The sequence below is a fragment of the Echinococcus granulosus genome, assembly GCF_000524195.1.
Source record: "Echinococcus granulosus chromosome Unknown EG_S00033, whole genome shotgun sequence".
In the NCBI taxonomy this organism is placed as follows: domain Eukaryota; kingdom Metazoa; phylum Platyhelminthes; class Cestoda; order Cyclophyllidea; family Taeniidae; genus Echinococcus; species Echinococcus granulosus.
The window spans coordinates 699,700-713,750 of NW_020170413.1; the positions used below are offsets into that span (position 1 = coordinate 699,700).

Sequence of the window (14,051 nt, forward strand, 5' to 3'; positions counted from 1 at the left end):
CAAAATAGCAGCAGAATTCCTCCGATTCCTGCCGAACTCAACTAAGCAGGCTTTTCAGCCCCTGAAGATTCAGAGCCTAAGGGCGCTACTGTTACTATTCTCCCAGGCACTCCTTAAGCTTATAAAATGAATTACTTTTATCATACCGTCTTCAGGTGTTAATTTCAGGCATTTCATCCAAAAATCTTAAATTTAATTCTACCAACAGGTAGCCAAAAACTGTCGAGACAGAATGGGATGCTTGTTAAGCAAGAAATTGCTTGCTTTCTGATCAGGCGATTAATCACATGTGTAAATCTGTCTGGGATATTCTAATCATGCCAGCGAGAGGCCAGCTTTCCAACGAGAGATGAATGCTTTACCTTAAGATTGTTTTACTCTAAACTTGACGTAAACTTCATGTCAAGTGAAAACTTCACTTCTCTGGTGAAAGTGACAAATTCGGAGGTGAGAGCACCTACTTGTACAAAAATGGGTCTTCAAGTAAAACAATTCTATTTTTAAATGGGCTGAGACGAATTCTATCGTTAATATCAAGGACAAATACACTTTTTGGAACTCAAAGAAATCTTTTGTAAAGTAAAAAAACCGAGAGATGTACCAATTTACGGAGGTGTTAATGATGCTGACGGCCTCAAAATGCCAATTTCCTATCCACTTGTGGGAAAAAGAAGCCATAAATTAGTTAATTTATAATAAAAGGAAGCCAACCGCATTGTGAGCAGGTAGTCATAGAAATTTTGACACTATAAAGGACAATTAACTGCATTAAGTTAATTTATTTGAATCAATCAAAGCAAATGGCTAAACAATGACGGTAATTCACACGCTACCGTTAAATTTAAGTTCATTATAAGCCCACGTAAAAAGGGAGGATGATACTCAAATCTAAAACCACACCGAAGTCATTGTTTCAACCACACTACTCACGAAAACTTAACCAAAAAGGTTAATTCACGAAGCGGTCACTGGAAGGATAATGATTTTAATTGGACTACCGATGGAATCATTACAATTGCAGCCACTTTTAGGCCTTAGCCATCAAATGGGGCTTAAAATGGCCTTCCAAACCGGAACTCCCCCACCCCCTTAAACATCCACCGAGAGGTTGCATTGTGCTCACCCATTCGATAGCCCGCCCCCCGTGCCGGTTAAACAAGCCCCCCCCAGGCCGGTGTTTTGAGCCTACTAAACGTGTAGTAGGGCGGTGGGGTACGTACTCGGAAAAACGACAAAGCTAGTTTTGAATGTATTGAAAATGACGACCAGCCATCGTGCTTAATAAACCCGAATTTCAGACCTGTTAGATATTGAATGCATAACAACTCGAAAACGAACGGGCAGAATATCGTGACTGGAGTGACCAAGCACGCACAAGGAGGTTGGAGTGGCCAAAAGTGGGACAAACAGGTGTCCAGGCGGTCCATGAAATGCCACAAAAGCCAGCTAGCTACCTACTGTCTTTCCTGTCCACAAGCCAGCACAGTGACAGTGACTTCGCACACCACCACCACCATCGCCGAGACGATGATGATGAATCAGAGGTGTTGGTTCAGGGGAGAATAAGAAATATCTTCTTCTGCTTTTTGCTTCAACCAAACTCGTCACCGTCCACATAAAGGGTGCAAATGTGTGTGAATTTTTCGGTTCGAGCAGTTGGCTGTCAATAAGACGGAGAACCGTGTTCTGATTGACATCCATTCACTTGAGTGACGAATGAATCTCCTTTTAATGTGATCAACCTGCAATAGAACCTAGCTGAATGGATTTTAAGTGACAAACAGAGTAAACAATGTTTTCTCGTTGCTGGCAAAGGCACAACTTGTGCATGTATGTCCGCTCGTTCATTCGAGCTAGTGAAATTAATCTTCGCTTTTGGTGTGAACACTTGCAGGCGTTTGGTTTTGCAACAAAATTACGACCGCAACCATTTACGAAGTCTGATTCTCACGTAATATGTTTCGGTGAGCAAAACAGAAAGCTGCCTTTCAATGGCAATAAAAGGAAGGGTGGGACAGCAGGCCTTATAATTGAGAGAGTCCCTGAAATTCATTTGATCCCCAGATGACCATGTATATCTTTGCCAAACACATATGGGCATAGTTTCTTCCTCCCTCTTTCTCCTTGGAAATTACAGGTTTCAAGGAATCCCAATTCGCCGAAGTTGCAAAAGTATGTCTTTCATACACCGATTGCAGTTTTTCCCAATCTCCTTTTTGAACACCCCGCTTTGACAAGACGATTCGTAATAGAAGAGGATTCCAGCTCTCATCATAGTCTAAACAAACTCGAAACAATGGGCGGAACCAAAGGGACACCGAATAGGTTAACTACCCAAAAACTCGTCCCTCTAATAGGTCCGGTCTACGGGAATAAATTTTATGATGTTTACACCAGAGGGTAGTATAAATTGACGCACTGCCGAAAACGGTGTGGAGTTTCATACACAGACGCCATCCATAAATTACCTAAGCAACTAGGGGTTTCGGGAATATGGATGTCTAGACATTCGCACCTGTAAATCATTTCACACAGAGGCAAAGTACAAAGGAATGTTTGCAAAAATATATGCACCAAGGAGTTTCAACTCACCGATTCCTGAACCGAAGTTAATTGTGTGCTGATAAGTATCCACTGTGCACCAGTAGTGTATACGTCTACTCAGTGCTAGGCTCCATAGATGCTGGCAGGGCTTGTCTTCGAAGAGATTTAGGCTCAACGAAGGCGAGACGATTCTTATGTTGTGAAGAGGAAAAGTTCCAGCATGACCACGGTTGGCATGCCCAATGTTCTAGACCGTGATTGGCCGTCTTAGGGCTACCTACTAGTCATTGGTCGAGGCAAAGTGATTCATTGGCTGACTAAAGTGATTGGTTCAGCATTCTAATTGGTTAGATGATTGCTCAGTAATTGTTGCCACTAATTTATAACTGGTTTAATTTACGCGTTTTTCGGGAAAGAAGCTAGAATCTGGTTATGAAGTAAATGGAGTCAGTGAGAAAATAACCAGTTATCAGAATTACATGATTAGTGGCCTTCTTAAATTCCGACCTTACTCGCTTCCCCGAGTAGTATAGCGCATCTATAAAAGCGCTCGTTTGACTATCCGATGGGGGAATAATATTTCTGATAGGTACCTATTTTTTCCTCACCAATAACTGCCACATCGTAGAGGCACTATTAACTCAAATGATTTTGGAAACCAAAACTCTTCGAATGCGACCTTCTGGGTCAATTCATCGGGATTAACTACCATCCTTTTCTCGCCTTATATTTGGCTCCTATGCAGATAGTTCAAAATCAGAATTAAAATCTAGCAAACAATCCATTGTTCTCACAACCGTTGGGTTACCAGTGATATTTGTAAAGCTGAATTGGTCATTCAACCTCAAGGTCCAAATTCGAAAGATAAGGTCACAAAATAAGTTTTGGGATATTGCATAGCAAAATATGGGTAGTTGCAAAAAGCTCCTTCAAAAATCCTACAGAGAAGTTTCATAGTTAGTCTTTCCAACGATAAATAGGCATGTGAAAGCTAATTTTACATAATTTTTGCCTCTGAAAACCATAAATAAACCTATGCCCGTTCACTACCGCATAAATCTCAGTTTTATTTCCAAACCACTCACTCTATTTCAATGCATTCTGATTGGCGTTTGATTGTGGGCTTGTCTAATGTGGAGAAAGGGTGATAATCATCATTTGGCGAAATATCGCAGGGCGGGTGTGGGGAATGGATATGAAGGGGTGGGCTGAGGTTGGGGCTACATCTCTCTCCCATCCTAAAGGTGCGGAGATCTTGTTCTATCTTGTAAAATATAGGAATAGGTGTTTACGCCTTACTGAGTCACAGGTTCTCACCACCCTCAAAGAATACACTTTCCTTAAGCACGTTTGAATTGTTTTGGTGACATCTTACCTGAAATTGCTGTTATACCTCCATCAAGTGATTAATTGCGTCCGCAGCTTACTCCAAACAAAGCAAATTCAGTCCTTTGAGGATGAATGAGCTGCTTAGAACTCTGTCCCAATTCCAATTCCACTGTTTCACTCTCCTATCATTTGCGTGCTACTTATCTACCTATCTTTTTAAAATGGAGGGACGTCAGAACTTCAAGCTTAACTCAGTTCATTGTTTGAACGTCGATCATTTGTTCAAAATAACAATTTAAACTCTTAGTGACAATCATGTTCAGCAACCGACGCTACTCAGATGGCCCTTATGCCGTAAAATCTCCTGCAATATAAGTATTTATAAAGCGGCGTTTTCTCATGGGAGTCAGTCAGTTCATTTGGAAACTTCTTATAACTCCCATACTTCAGACATATTCTTTTACTTAAGTTATTACAGAAAATGCTTTGTGATATAACATAACCGAGCAGCTTAAAAAGCATAGGAGGCCTAGAGGCTAAGTTTTGCAACACCTTCGAGAAGAAAGAAAAGGCCGATGTTATTTCGGTAATGGCCAGAACATTGTAACTCATGGATCATGCAACCTCCATTGACATGTAGATGGAGAAAGCTTCATCCCTTGATTTATTTAACTAGACAGGCACACATTTTAAAAGCGGATTTGGTGACAGCTGATGGAATGCAAATGGCTTAATCTCACGGTGTCGCATTCCACCACACGCGTAGTGGAGCGACCTCAACCTCCATAAAATGCAGAGCTCCCCTAATCAATATTCTGTGTTAGGGAAGGGGTAGGAACTGGAACTATCCATTGACCCACGTCTGCATCTCCTCCCTTACAACCCTCACCTGAGGAAAGGGAACATTTGTTCGCTGTGACCCACCCACACACGTGTCAGGAGCTAATTGGTAAACACAAAGCGTGTTGGCAATTAATGGAGGACAATCCTAGAGACTTTGAATGGGAAAAGTTGAAAAATGTACGAATGCACACAACAATGCCAAATTCGCCCTGGCAATTCCAATCAACAAATTATGAGTAGATAGGATTGGTGGTAAGGCGCGAGGACGATGAAGTGCGAAGGATACTTCGGGTTCGAAGAATAGACAAAAGTAGCTGGTATTCTTTCCAAACTCACTTTTTAAGGCTCACATAAAGGTATTTGGAAATTAAGATCCGGTAATGTGTATGGAGAACAAAGAGGGGGATAGTTTTATTCGAGAGAGTATACCAAAACAATGAGTGGATAAATCTGACTAATGTTGATTATTTTAAGCACTCATGATCATTGTGAAGTGAAGGGGAAAAAGTGTTGCGAATGAATTATAATACTCTCACACTGGACTACTTTCGACCAAGAGAAATGGCAAAAATTATGGGTTCAAAAATTACGCCTTTTTATACGCTTTCCTGATATTTTTCAGACCCATTCGGAGTTATTCTCTCCTATACAATGGATTATCTGATGGTGAGTAGGCGGTGTGAGGGCTAAAGCCTGTCAGGAATGAGTGAAAATGCCTCTGGGAAATTTTGGCTAAAAGAACAGCCAGACCCATGAATACGCAAACAAATTTCCATTTATAAGTATGGCTACACGACAACTTTAAAGCAGGTAAAATAGGTAGTATGGCCGGTAAGGTGAGGGAGAGACGCAGCAAAGTGTGATTTGAAGGGGACATTACTGCTTTGGAGAATGGAGGAAAACATTTCAAAAAACGGAATGCAATAGTGGATATGTGGTTTGTTTTTTTCATAAGGCCGATAACTTTAACATTGAAAGTGCAAAATACAAAATTACTGAGTACCAACACCCATTTGCTTCCAGGATAAACATTTAGCTAACCGAAACTGGACTGATATCAACGGAAATAATATTTACTGGGATTCTGAGGAGGGACATCTGAAGCTCCTGCACGTATAGCATTTTGTCTTCTTAAAAAGCGGAATTTTCTGCTGACTAGAATACTTTGAAGGAGGCGAAATTGAGTTCATAGAGTAGGGTGGAATCTGTCATTTTTTGGATACTTCTTGGGACCTTCTAACTAAGCCAAATAAAACGCATTTTACAACTGAACACCGAGATAAATAAATTCCAGAGTTACAAAAAAAATGTTACCAGCTCATTCGCATTGCAGAAGAATTTGGCAAAAGGTATGACAATTTTAATTAGGCTCCCGTTTCCATTAGTTTCGACATTATTTAAACCTTACTTCGGAATAGTTTTCCTCTTCCACGAATTTGCTGAGCATTTCATATTAAAGATTTGAAGATTACAAAAGTTGGAACTCTTTGAAGTGCTTCATACATTTTGCCTGCTCAATGAGCGCTACATGTCTGACAATTCAACACGCAACGGTCGATTTGGAGAGGGACTAATTCCACCGCGTCTTAATTTCTTCCGTGTTAGGGGTGAGTGAATTGGTGCAGTCGGCGATCTTGTCCTTTTGTTAAAAGCCTCAACAGTGTCAAAATACCGAAAAAATGGGCAAGTGTCTTGATAGTGGATGTCTGGACAATATAGTGCATAAAGAAGAGGGTAAGGAAGAGTTTTATTCTAAAGGTACGTCTTTAAAATGGCTCCCTTGTTACTTCCCATGAGCCTTTCGTGGTTAGGAACTCTCCGTACGACGTTAGGCTGTCTTAAAGGAAGTGAGGTAAGGGAGACAAACAAAATAATCTACCTTATCAAATCACTTTAATTGAGACCTAATTATGGAGTTTTAGCGAATCTTAGAATAGGATATGAGATGCTCTGAATGCGTACAAGTATACATGTAGGCAAATTTGGCATAATATAGTGCCTCAGTACCTCCCATTATCCTTAAAGGAGTCTTTGAGGTGGGTCTTTTTTAAAAATCCCTTTCCAAATGTCAAAAATACTTGCTTGTCAATTATCAAGAATCATTGAATGAGGCGATAAGATTCGGATCGTGAATGGCCTTGGGGTCGTATATTTTACGATCTAGAAGTAATGAAGAAGAATTAATTACGGTGGATTGACAACCGAAGAAGTGAGATTCATTGAAAGCGTCCTTCAAAGGTAGCCACCAACTTGAAATAGCTTGGCATCCTATTTACTTTAGTTATCGTGGGAAAAATTTTACGCTGGTATTATGACCTAGCACAGAGCTCTTAAAAGTAACTTTTTGTGTACTTCTGCTTAATTTTTTACTTATTATTTAGTCAACTCGCAATTATTATCAGGATTACCTATTAATTCAAAGCCTAAATAGCGAAAAGTGTTTACAAATAGACGAGTATCATTACAGAAATACATTTATGACCGTGCTCCCTCTCACACCTGTCCCATGGTCCGCCTGACCTGAGCTACTTTAAATTACCATGTTCATGGTGTTGCTGCGATAAGGGTTATTAACACGCCTGCCCATGATACCACGGATCCGTTGACGTCAATGGGCACAGGTAAGGGTCACCTGGTCAAGTCATGCAGCCTTAATTTTAACAGAGGCACCTATGCCTTCTAATTGAACACCTTTTTTGTAAAAATGCGCATCAAATTGTAGAACAATGCGCTCACGATTAGCTAGAGATTTTGTTGTCAATAGCCCAGGTGAAAAGTGAGGCGGGATGACAACTCATCACTTCTGCCACATCCATTCGCTTTTTAGCAGGCAGTACATTTGAGATTATCTACATTTTTGTGTTTTCCAAATAGAAATACGTTTAGTCTAGTAAATAGCCCTTTCGTAGTCGATTCCCATCACGTTACTTTCAATGGACAGAATTTCAGGTAATTATAATTTCAAAAGTGGCTAAAATACATCCTACGTCCTTAAATACATATATTTATTGCCCACCCGAATTAACCATGGAGATTGCGAATCAGACATGTAAATTTAACATGCCTGAGCAGTCACGTGGTAGTTAAATTACTATTCAAAAAAAATACCAGAACGGTATCATATGAATGCCTTTTCATTGAATGGGTGGTTAGAACTACATCCCTTAATTTCTTTTTTAGGTGACCACAGACAATTTCCCACGAACACAGCTCAGAGCGTACTGATATCCCGGAAATGGACTTTGTTTTCTCGTAATCTAGTAGTGAGGGCCTGGAGGACACGCAGCTCGCCGGCCGGGCGCTGAGGTACCTCTTTTTCCGTGTGAGTCACCTCCTCGATGAAAGTGCCCACGGTCAATGGGAACGTGAACATCAAATTCCCAGGGTTGAAGCCTATTAAATTTCGTCCATTTGTCAAGTTTTAAGGCCACTATTTTAAATTTGCATAACTGTGGTTTCTGGTTTTAACCAAGGGGGTTTATTGAGAGGTTTCTAAAATTTAGCGCAATCTAGCATGAGCCGCTATCATCCTGACATGTCACCTAAGCTGTTTGCAGTTGTTTTCGTACGTCAAATTCTTTTCCGAAAAAAAGTCGTGAACATCAGTTTAAAAGGCCCATGCACTCTGCGTTTGGTACGACTAGTTGATAAAGACACAAAACAAAGTAGGCTGATATAGTTTGAACTGAAAGTTCTGTTTAGAAGGACGGCCTTAACCTAAGAATAACAGAAACGAACTGCGGCGAAGAAAAAAGATCGCTTTAAACAGCCACTGAGAAATCTTTCACTTATTGGTGCCTTCATATATTCATTCATTGGTGGCTTGATTTTCATTGTTCTGCGAAAGATAGCTCGAGGCGCTGGAGTACCTTAACTTTCTCTACGAATTTTATCACATACCTGTTTGAAACAATCGCATGTTGTTGGACATCGTTTGCAATCGGACCCTTTTTAGTCCGTTAATCATTGATAAATTAAACGAATGCGGCATGAACCGGCACAGAGTAGTAGGTCGTTGCTACGCGACCGATTTTATCTGCAGAAGCAGTTATTGTTACAACTTTAAGGTAAGAGTAGAACATCAAAAGGACAACTTATTAATGAGGCACAGGCAACTATGCCAAGCCTCGATACACTTCAAAAGCTGATTTTGATACATTTATCCACGTTAACTCGTAAAGAGATTAGTCGTGGAAAGAAGGATGGACCTCAAGCGCAGTTTCATTCGAATTCGGAAAGGGGAAGCCATTCTCTTGTTAGCAAATAATGCTTGCCATAAAATCTCGCAAATCATGAAAACGGTTAATGGATTTGCGCAGACTCAGATGCTGCTTTTATGGCCAAGAAATGTGAAAATAATTAGGAAAAATACATTTTATTTCTAAGTCAAGACAAATATTTAAGTCAATGCAAGTTTTCATAGCTCCTGTACTATCGTCATGCCCTTTAGCCATTTATCCGTTTAGGCTTTATAAAAATGCTCAAACCAAGCCCCATTTTTAGCTAAGAAAGAGGAAGCAATTACAGGAGAGGCTTAAAGAAGTTTGATTAAATGCAACAATACCGGATTGTGAATTGAACTAGTCCATTCTTTAAATAAACTGCTATTTTGTAATTTTTGGAGCAATGTAAATGAATTTTTTAATTAACCTGGATGTCTTCTAATCTTGGAAAGCAAACAGAGTTGCATTCACAAGCTGAACTGCTATATTCCTTGATTTCTTGACATTTTACTTAAAATTTACAATATGGGAAAAATCGACGTGTCAAATCGCATTCGTAAAGATTTAAGTAGGTGATACAAAAAATTTTTGTGGTTTTTACAGTACCAGGTCTTAACCAACCGATAGTTGCTAGCCAAAAATAATCTACTTCCGTAATAACATAAACTTTTTAGGGTAAAACCTTCTGAATAATCACTTAAGGTGTCTACCTGACAGATGAAATTTTGCAGTTTTCGCTAAAGGATGAGATGTATAAATACGCTTGAAAAATATGTTATAGCAGATTTCCCTTTTTCTTCTTATTATTATTACTCCAGCAGCATTAAGTTAGGTAATTTCCACATGTGTTGTGGTATAAGTGGGAAAAAAAGGAAAATCAGATAGTAACTCTACATTACAGCTGAAAACTAAACCTGGGGGAAACTCAAAACTGTTGTGAAAACACCAAGACAGGAGTTTATAGAGTCTAACATAGGCTTGTGAGAGCAAAATATGATCGCATAAGTGATGCATTCAACTTGGTGATTGAAACCTTTCGGCGCGGTTGCTATTCTCCTCGACGCAATCAATTGTTCTAACCCACAAAGACAAGCAAAACCTGTGCAGTTGCCTATCCCTTTGCTATCAGTAGGGCATTCCCCATTGTTCTCCCGCCTCAATTTCTCCTATTAGGAAACCTAATGACGACAAATGCCACTTGAGCTTGTCTATTTTGTGCAAATTTTGGAGAGAGCTCTACGTGAGGCAGTAAAACGCACGGTTTAGCAAAGTTTAAGCCCATTTAATAAGGGCTAGAAAAATGCATCGCCTGAAGATAAGTGGAGATGATTTGAGGTGGGCTCTCTATTGTTAGTAAGAGGGCTAATTTATGAATACCTTCAGCTATATGTACAGTGATAATGATAAAACAAACAGTTTACATATATATCAACTGCAAAAGTCCCGGAAGATGGGCTAATGGAGACCTATCAAGTGTCACGCAGCATCTGATGACAATGGGTTTGAAAGACTTTTAATTCTTTCCACGCTTCCATCACGTACATTGTATAAGGAGTCGTTTGGATTGTTGAATAAGTACTACTTTGTATGACCTACTACGTGTGTTGTCACGTACGTGTGTTGTCACTTGGACTGTTGAGATCCCACTTAGAATAACCAAGAGTTAAAGGCTTCAGTACGGTGGTTTTTAACGCTAATAACGTGAGCACATTATGAAAACGGACTGCTTGTTGGCCCGATTTTTACCTTACTTTTGTATTCATTGGGGTGTTTATATATTCCAGCATGTATGGAGTGTTCCTCCATGGTATACCTGTCGACGAGTGGGATCCAACGGGGGTGCAAATCTAGAAATGTTCTAGGACGTTTAAGAATTCGACTTCTTAACCTTAAACTAGGAATGATTTTTTAATTGTAAGCATCCTTAACAGAGTATCTACCTTTTCGATGGAAAATCTACCAAAAGAAAGAAAATCTAAGCTGAAGAAAAGTATTAAACAAGATGAAAGTGGTGGTGGTTTTTAAAATGGAATCTAAATTTCCTTCCCCTCCTTGACTTTGTCTCATCTAAATCTTGATTAAGAAGGCGCATAGAGATTTGCTGAATGCGATTTAGCTTTAAAATCATTTGTTCAAACTAGTTGCTTAATTCCCCAGCAGCTAACCCATTCGATGAATAATTTTATTGACTACGCGAAAATTTCGGCAGTAAAGAACTTTACAGGTGAATACGATGTAAGGGACTTAAAGACAGTAAAATCACGTTTCGGTAACCATGACAACATGATCAAAAACTATACCACTCATCAATCTAAAGAAATAATTCCGTGCTTTGCTCATTTTTAGCATCAGCGGAGTAGTTTCGGTGACGAACTGTACTGAAGTAAGCGGAGGATTTTCCAACGCAGTATCTAAAAGTGGCTGAGAAGATGACCTCGAAAATTTTCTCTGCTGATAAACATGAAGCAGACAGTGAAAGACCATGCACTGAAGATGCGAAGATAAATTTAGTGTACAGGAAACTCAGACGAGGGTGCCTGGTAAGGCCAAGGGTTAAAAGTTGATTTTCAAGATAATACCCCACCAATCGCGCATTAGTTGCGTTAACCTCACTTTATTTCCATTGGCCAGTTGAGCTTCAATGAGGCAGGTGCCGCATCCCTTTGGCTTGAACAACTGACGGTTTTAGAGAATGGTGGAATCCTTAAGAAGCACTACTGTGTGTAAATGGCCTGCCCTTTAGATATCTACTCACTTAAGAGATATAAAAACCCATTTTCCATACTGACTAAGCACAGGTGAAGATAAAATAATCGAAATCACTTTTAAACAAAACCAAATAAACTGTCGTATTTATTTTTTGTAGCGAATTGTGTTTGCCTTGTCTTAAAACTCGCACGGTTTCGCATGATTTATTGGAAATTGGAGGACAAAAGGCGATTGCCTCAACAACTAGTTGGAGAACTCCATTACCACGCCCGTGGCAATTCGCCTCATACTTTTTCGTCTACTGTCTTTGCGAATTCTCATTAAGCTTCTGAGCTCACGAATTTCTTTTAATTTATGCACAAAGTAAAGGCAAGTTCGAGACAAAGAGAGCTTATTCTTTTATTACTCCTTTGACGCCCAGGAATGCTCTACATGCTGTACTGGGTAATCTCTATGCGAAGTAAAAATATTGACTCACACAACGATTTTGACATTCAAAGTTCATTAAAATTTCTTCCTATTATATTAACGCAAGTACTCTGATCTCGCAGGCTGTGGTGTATTTTCATGTCATCAACGTCAACGGAGAATAGTACAGGACAAAAGACTACTTAGATTCGTGGGCTGAATTTCCATCAGAATGTTTGCCAGCCTCGTCCAAGGTTTGCATAAATAAAACAACAACATCAACTCAATTTGGGCCATGCGGTTGAGTCACTTATATGGCCTTGAAGCTTAACTGCGACCACAAAGCTGTCTGAGAAGATAATCTTGTCAGAAACAATTTCGGTGAAAAAGGAAATATGTGGGAATCAAAGTCACAAATACGTGACGTACTCTGGTTAGGTAATGCAAAGCCATTTTGCTAATTTAAGCAGCAAATCAACTAAGTGACATTCAACAATAAAGTAGATAAAGGATGGTCCTGATTTGGCCAACATAATTTTATATAGAGCACGTCTTTATGTAGTTTCCATGAGAAGAGGTTATGATAAGACGTCACGTTTTAAGTTACCTCTTAAAAACCCGTTGAAACAAAATAATGAAAAAATAACAAGTTTCCCATTTAAAACGGATGCCCTCCATGTAGCAAACTCACAGGACTTCCTTAAAGGGAGAGGAGTGACGCCTTCAGATCATATGATATTCCCATGTTTATTTCTCCATCTAGTCAAACAACACATACTGGCCAAAGTAAATTGCTTTGAAGGGTGCTCTCTCATATACTATTACCTGAGGTGGGTGGAAAGTTCCCGACGTAATCATCTATCAACATCATCAATTTAATTGGCATAGTAACTGTCTCCACTGCTGTGTCTGAGATTGCAAAACTGGTAGATGTCATCAAGGCCTGACAGAAAAGCTGTCCTGGGAGAAAATGGCTTTCCGCCAATTTATCTGAAATTTCGCAGTTGCGAGGGCAGACGTGTTTCCTCTTGACCTCACCGAAGGAAAGAGGAAAGAGGGGGAGAGCCATTAAAAGGTTCCAAAGATGGTCGGTCTACATCACCCTCACTATCATCATCTCACTTTATCTTCGACGAATCGACAGGTCAATGTCTATAACTTAACGGAAGGCTAAATCAACCCATATGATTGTAGGGATGATAGGATTCAGCCTTACAAGCTCTCGATGGTATCTTCATCACTCCTCTGGCTGAATTAGGCAACATTCCAATTGCATCTTATGAAGTATGAGTTTTAAAACGCCTACAGAAGTTAAATTTGGGACACTTAAAAAGGGGGCTTCATAATTTTTAAAGAAATAGGATTGATCATTGCTTCTTATTTACAGAAACAGATACCATGACAATTTGAAATCTTGTCATTTTCTTGATCTGTTTCTCCATTTATTCTGTCATTTAATCAGTTAAGAGAAGGATCTAAAATGGGCCACGACATTTAAGAAGAAATTCTTATTCATTTTAAAACCATGGATTATGAACTATGGATTCTGTTGGTAGGCAGAATGCTAACGCTCTACCAACCTGCTCACAGCCAAACATTATGCTACATAATGAATAAATGGGAGTATTTTGTTACGCGCCTCACTTTACTGGGAGTTTTTTTGAATCCAAAACACTGATAAAGATATTTGCTCTTCACTAGCCCATCCGTAAATTCACTCGGTATTTGAATGCCTCTTGAGTAAGCCAAGTTTACTGCCATGCCATCAAGATGCCCTTAACCTAGATTTAAGCGAAGTGTAACGAATACGAGTCATTTCAGGTTTATGAGTTAGTTCGTGTAGCAAAAGTAAAACGGAACAAGGCTAATTCTAATTATAGCAAAGATTTGAACATTTGCTTTGAAAATTATCGTTTCCCTCAGTACTACTGATGATGAAAGAATTCAATACATTAGGTCAGAATGTATAAAGCTGACATACAGAAAGGCTGGGGG

The 14,051-nt window shown here is 39.5% G+C and overlaps 2 protein-coding genes across 2 annotated transcripts; both read left to right on the forward strand. All coding sequences in view use genetic code 11, as the record gives it.

Moving 5' to 3' along the window:
* Positions 1–399: 399 nt before the first annotated feature.
* On the forward strand, positions 400–7,147 carry EGR_04954 (hypothetical protein; the record flags this gene model as incomplete). The annotated part of the gene is made up of 5 exons (XM_024494203.1): positions 400–447; positions 1,752–1,830; positions 3,290–3,413; positions 5,962–6,065; positions 7,098–7,147. The coding sequence occupies 5 exons, from the start codon at positions 400–402 to the stop codon at positions 7,145–7,147; spliced, it is 405 nt and encodes a 134-aa protein (XP_024351440.1).
* A 3,577-nt stretch (positions 7,148–10,724) lies between these two features.
* EGR_04955 (hypothetical protein) lies at positions 10,725–11,666 on the forward strand (the record flags this gene model as incomplete). Its single annotated transcript, XM_024494204.1, has 2 exons — positions 10,725–10,778; positions 11,571–11,666. The coding sequence occupies 2 exons, from the start codon at positions 10,725–10,727 to the stop codon at positions 11,664–11,666; spliced, it is 150 nt and encodes a 49-aa protein (XP_024351441.1).
* Between the last annotated feature and the right edge of the window lie 2,385 nt (positions 11,667–14,051).